Source organism: Aulostomus chinensis, chromosome 9 (genome assembly GCF_037954235.1).
Source record: "Aulostomus chinensis isolate RoL2024-O1b breed Wild chromosome 9, RoL_Achi_v1.0, whole genome shotgun sequence".
Classification (NCBI taxonomy): domain Eukaryota; kingdom Metazoa; phylum Chordata; class Actinopteri; order Syngnathiformes; family Aulostomidae; genus Aulostomus; species Aulostomus chinensis.
The window spans coordinates 27598053-27603844 of record NC_141328.1 but is presented as its reverse complement, the minus strand read 5'-3'; the positions used below and the strand labels follow the sequence as shown (position 1 = coordinate 27603844).

Genomic DNA, 5792 nt, shown 5'->3' with positions numbered 1-5792 from the left:
CCCCCCTAAAGAGGAAACTCGTTTAACCTGCTGGCATCAGCGATCTCATTCTTCCAGTCACTAACTGGTGACCATGAGTACTCATGGGAAAGTGAATCAGCCGGTAAATAAACTTTCATCCTCTGATTCGTGCTAGGAGGTTTGGATGCCCTTGCCAACGAGGTGGAAACCAAAACTGTCATGTCTGTGTGGATTGAGAACTCTGAAGTGTTAAGATTCCCTTCAAGTTGCACCTTCAGACATGAGCATAAATTCCAAAAAGTCAAAAGTCATCATAAATCCAGACAGCAACCTATTCTTTCTATTATTACCCATAAAATCGAATTGTTATGTAATGGCGCCGCACATTGGATTAAAAGCTTACCAACCAGGGTTCAGAAGCCATCCCATGCCACTCTTACAAGCACATAATAGGCTTCTTAAGAGGCTCACAGTCATTTTATTGTCAGAGTGACCGGGGTTACAGGGCAGACAAGAGGCTCATCAGTCACACGCATCCAAGTTCAGTAAATTTCTCGTGTTAATTTTTCTGCCCTAAAACAAAAATATGAATATTGAACGTCCTTGAGTACAAACATAAGATTTCATCAGTCACACACTTAATGATGACATTGAAAACCTGACAATCCAGGCAAAGCTGATCATCCTGGATAAACAGATACTCATCACTGCAAAAATTCCTGAGTGAGATCAAGTTCAAAGTGTCTGCTTGCATTCCTCCAAGGTGACGTCTTCCAGTGAGCGGCAGTTGCGCTGTTGTTATTCCGTGTCTTCTCACCTCACACAATCCATATTTCCTCATCCAGTTTAGAGGCTTACAGTTCAGTCAGAAAGACACAGTCTAGGTGTCTGGTCAATACTACAAGTTGCATCGTGAAGATTTGGTTGCAAATCTTCACGATGCAACAGTGGTCAGTCAGAGTGTTTAAAAAAATGAAATACAAATAATGACATTGCAAGTGTTCATTATCAGTATGACACTTTACCTTCTACTAGATATGTAAATACAGCTTCTGCTTTCCAGAGCAGCAGAACAATGCTGTATAAGTTCTGTATGCTTGCATATTCGTCCTGAGGTGAGAGCTCATTTACAAAATGGTTCGTTCAGTTCCTCCTTGCTTTTATTGAGATGGCTTTACTGTGATAACGTTCCTCACGTCTGACACAATCACACTGAAGAGGAGAATAATGCCTCCTTTTGTTTTTTTAGCTTGATGAATGTTTTGGTGTCTTGGATTTGTTGTCTTGGACCTTTTGTGATGCCTTGTGCTTCTTCTCCTTCTTTCTGTCCTGCTTGAGCTCCTTGTACCTCCATACGGGAGGCTCCAGGTAGCTCTTGTCCGTTTTCTTCTTTTTCTCCTTTTTTGGAGTCGGCTCTCCTGATTTTGTCACTTCAATTTTTGGAATACAGCCCGAAGGGAAGATGCTGTTCCTGTGTGCCATGCTGCGGGGAATGAAGCTCTTCATGCCGCCCGCCGGCGTGCTTGCCCTGCGCTGTGACTCCTGGCAGCAGGAGGTCAGCGATACAGAGTGTGCTGACACAGCCGTGGGAGACTCAGAGGTGATGGAGCCGTTGCTGTGGGACACTGTGCTCTGTTCCAGCTCTTTGCTGCTGTGCTTTTCAAGTAGTTCAGGAACAGCAAACCGCCGCTTGCCAATTTCTGGGGGACTGCTTGGGCAGAGTGGATGACAGCCTGTGGCTATCAGAGGGCTGTGGATGCTTGTGGTCATCCGTACCATATGGTCCATGACGCCATCATCTTGAGGTTCCTGAGGAAATCTAAAAGTAAGGCTGTCTTTTAGACGCTGCCTCAGCTTCTGGCTGGCTGTTTTGCTTGCAGTGGCCTTCGCTACCAGTTGCCTCAGCTCAGGCCACTCAGGAATGTAGCTTTCACAGAACTGTTCAGCGACAGGATGAGCCTGCAGGCGGCGTAATCTGTTCAGCGTCTCAAACCTTCCTGTCCTGAGGACCCAGTCCTTCAGGCCTCGCCCTTGGACCAGGTCCATTACATTTTTATCTGCACCTGCGCATGGAAATGGAGGAAATAGTAGCAAGCAGATGGAACAAAGGCACAAGCTAATTTCCTCTGAATGTTGAGAGATATGAAGGAGTCAGGAGCTCCCCTGACTCAGTAAAATGACCCCACCATGTGCTAACTTTTGAAGCTAAATTAACTGTGTAGCACCAAACTTTGGCGAATATTTGCCCGTGCCCGTGTCAAAGTCAAACCACATCTTAGAGCACCACCCATGCTGAGTATTTACGCTCCGCATGGCTCTCCTCTGCCTGGAGCTATAAGCAGGTTCAAGATGAATGCTGTCAATCCGTGTGCGGTTTATACAGCACTAATCCCTGCAGCCCGCAGGACCAGAATAGCTCACAGATCAGATGTCCCTGCTCACCCCGTATATAACATTAAACATATTTCACGTTTATCTTCTCCTAAATGTGTTCATGCACTGTTCAGAGTGGTTGTTATCACAGCATCCTAACTCTACACGTAGTTGTGACGCTATATGGAACTGGGTGGACTGTTTTGATTATTGACCCACATGCTAACATGGGGTAGATGATTCTACCTAAATACTACAAACCCGTGAACCTACCATGCATGAGCAGGGCTGACACGCAGTCCTCTCGGCCCTGCAGGCCTGCCTTAATGAGGGCGGTGAAGCCTCGGGGGTCCCTGACCTCCGTGTCCACTCCGGAGTAGTAGTTTAGGATGTAGTTTAAAATGGTGATGAAGCCTGGATGGAAACAAACAGCGCATCAGTCTGACAGGACTGAGTGATGGTCAGAGAGATGCTCAGTGCTGTTCCCCAAACATACCTGCCTGGGCAGCAATCATGAGGGCGGTGTTGCCATCGTTGTCCTGGTGGTTGATGTCTATTAGCGGACACATATGCAACATGGTGACGATGTCTACAAAACCTTTGCTCACGGCCAGCATCAGCCCGTTCTGGCGACAACAGAAACAGACATCTACTCATCCCTTGCATCTGGTTTTCCTGTTCGTATTTTAGATCATTTAATGAAAATCTGTCTGTCCACAGCGAACATGTGAGCACACACATCAAAGCACCAGCCATCCTGCAGCACATGGGGAGGAGTTAGTGCCTTGCTTGAGGGCACCTCTGCTGTGAATGTCGAGTAAAGCACTGCTCCTTCATCTCTTTGTCCACATTTTTCCAAACAGGCAACCTTTCATTAGCAGGCCCACTTCTCCTCCTCAGACTCTCCTCTCCGCTGCTATTTTACTAACATTTGCAGTTTTTAGCTGGTGTCATGTGCTGCATTCATGACATTGGCACAAACATTTGCAACTTCTGATATCTTTGTCTTCGCACTGCATTCAACTGGGAAGATGATAAAGAAGACCAGATCAGTGGGATGCACTTGGAAGGTCTTTGCCAACCACCCAAAAACTTGAAGGTGGAATGAGATGCCAAAAAATATGTCGATAACAATGACGTTCTTTCCATTGAGGGCAAAAGCCATATTTAAAGTTATAAGTGAAACTGTGGCTCTGAAAAGGTACCCAAGTTTTTAGATCCCTTTTAATGCATTTCTTCTAAGTTGGAGCTCATTTTTTATCCCAACTTCTGACAGGTCTTGAACTCAGCAAGTCAAATTTCCTTGTGCAATATTAATGAAGGCATCTCACTCTGCCATTGATGTCCATCTCCATGGCCTCCTCCCTCGTGATGCCTCTCTCCAGGATCCTGCCAAGGGATGTGGGGTCATGCCTCGCACAGGCCTCGTACAGCGTTTTTGCAGGCTCTGTGTACTCGTCATCCCTCTCATAGTCGGGAAGCACAGAGTCGTCAGAGAGCACGCTCCCTGAGTCCGAATCATCTACGAGGAACTCTGAGTCCTCGGATGGACCAGCGCCCAGGTGGGGGTCATCACCTGCAGTGGCCATGGGAACCCCCCCTCCTGCCTGGGATCACTCCTGGGTCTGCTGCACACCACTCACATCTTTAACAGAGAAATATGAAGAGTTACGATAGAACAAGAATGAGAACCAGAGCAACCTGTGTTCCTCCGGAGCAGCAAAGCACTAATTTTCATCAAAACAATATGTGAAGATTCATGTAGCAGCATCAAACCTTGCACAACGATCAGCATGGCGGAGCAAACCCTCCTGAGTGGCCCCTGATGGAGCCGTAAACACGTTTCCGCACCTCACGTGAAAGGTTTTGGTGAATAAGGATTGTGTGTTTTGTGCATTGTTTTCACTTCCAACAGCAAGTCAAACACAACACTGGTGCTGCTCAGTGAGGCCTGAAGGGCTTGTCAGTGAGGCCTGAGGCCTCCAGAGGAAGAGGAGCTGCCCCTCACCTCAGCCCTCCTAATCCATGGGTGAGATTTTCACGACACGTAAACTGTGTCATTTGATGCATTTACAAAGTATATTTTGAAACCAGTGATCAGAGACAGGTAGCACTTTAACTTGTAATGGTCCTGATACCGATACTCATAGCTGGGCCCATACCAAGAACTGATCTGATGTCAGTGTTTGATTTATCAGCCGAAGGCCACATGGTGCAGGGGAGACTGGGATCATTCTGTTACATGAAGACTACGTTGTTTTCCTAACTTCCAAAATGCTGAGCCTTTGTTTTTAAGCTCCATGCTGTTCACCCTTCCTCTTGCAAACTGGAGACTACAGACCCACTGACACACTGCTGACATGGAGTTAATTAAACAGACCAGGCAGTGGGTATCAGCGCTAGGATATTATTGTAATTTAGTTATCAATCTGAGAATCTCGGCCCTGCGTGCAGCACCACAGTAGCTGCAGATCTCAAATAAAAGATGGTTTGCACGGATGAGCTCTCCACCTGCTGACAATGTTAACGCTCAGTTGTTCAAGTAATGGCATCTTTTGGCTAAGCTCTTGTTAAGAGCCACATAGACCCACTCAACTCTGGTAATCCTGCTAGCATATGTCTCTATTTCAGCATTTTGTCGAGCAGAAGAAAGAACAGTCCCGGTCACTCAAGTCTTTGGCTTCCTCTGCACAAACATGTAACAACTTCTTCTTTATCGCGCCCATTGTGGGCTCTGCTTCCTGCTGAGCACCTTCCAGTCAAACCAATCTCCTTTTCATTCTCTAAACGACATCACAAGCAACAATATGCAATCACGTGTCCCAGAGCAAATAAACTGATTTATGACAAGTAGCCTTAAAGTCTCACCCTAAATCAATCCAGCCATGGCCGTGCTCTTCTCTTTTTTTCCTCTCTTTTAGAACTTCCTCTTGGTTGGTCGAGTCATGTTGGTGTATTGGACTCACACTTCTTCTGTAAGCTCCTAGTAGAAACTGGTTAAGTTTCCCAAAATGTGTCCAGCTCTCCGCTGCCCCCCTCCCTCCATCTCTCCTGCTGGCCAGTTAGGTTGCCACACCGGCTGGCAATCCATCCAGGTCCCAACATAGACTGTGCTGTCCTAAGTCAGGCGACATGCTCTCTCCCTCTCATCCTGATTACAGAAGATTTAAGGATTAAGAGAAAGAAACAGACAGCAGCAAACCTTGCTCCTCTTACAGCCTCAGGAGTTAGTCTGCTCTCTCTCTCTCACCATCACTCCATCTGGCTCTCTCTCACCCCTTTGTTGTATCCGAGGAAACCAAACCATCCTGGGTGGCGGTGGCGCCCTGATCTGCTGCTGAGGACCCCCTGCCTGAATGATTTCAGCGTGTGATGGGAGACAGTGACTCGACTCTGTTTTCCCATGGAAATCTATTTGCTGGGACAACAAACCCACCCTGTTGTGGCTCTCAGCCAGG

General features: G+C 47.0%; 1 protein-coding gene across 1 annotated transcript; it reads right to left on the bottom strand.

Annotated features, from left to right (window-relative positions):
• Window positions 1-429: 429 nt before the first annotated feature.
• Window positions 430-5488, bottom strand: ankrd33aa (ankyrin repeat domain 33Aa). The gene is made up of 5 exons (XM_086212804.1): window positions 5203-5488; window positions 3666-3979; window positions 2831-2960; window positions 2608-2748; window positions 430-2024 (listed from the first exon to the last, which is right to left on the bottom strand). The coding sequence occupies exons 2-5, from the start codon at window positions 3921-3923 to the stop codon at window positions 1207-1209; spliced, it is 1347 nt and encodes a 448-aa protein (XP_086068930.1). The 5' UTR covers window positions 3924-3979; window positions 5203-5488; the 3' UTR covers window positions 430-1206.
• Between the last annotated feature and the right edge of the window lie 304 nt (window positions 5489-5792).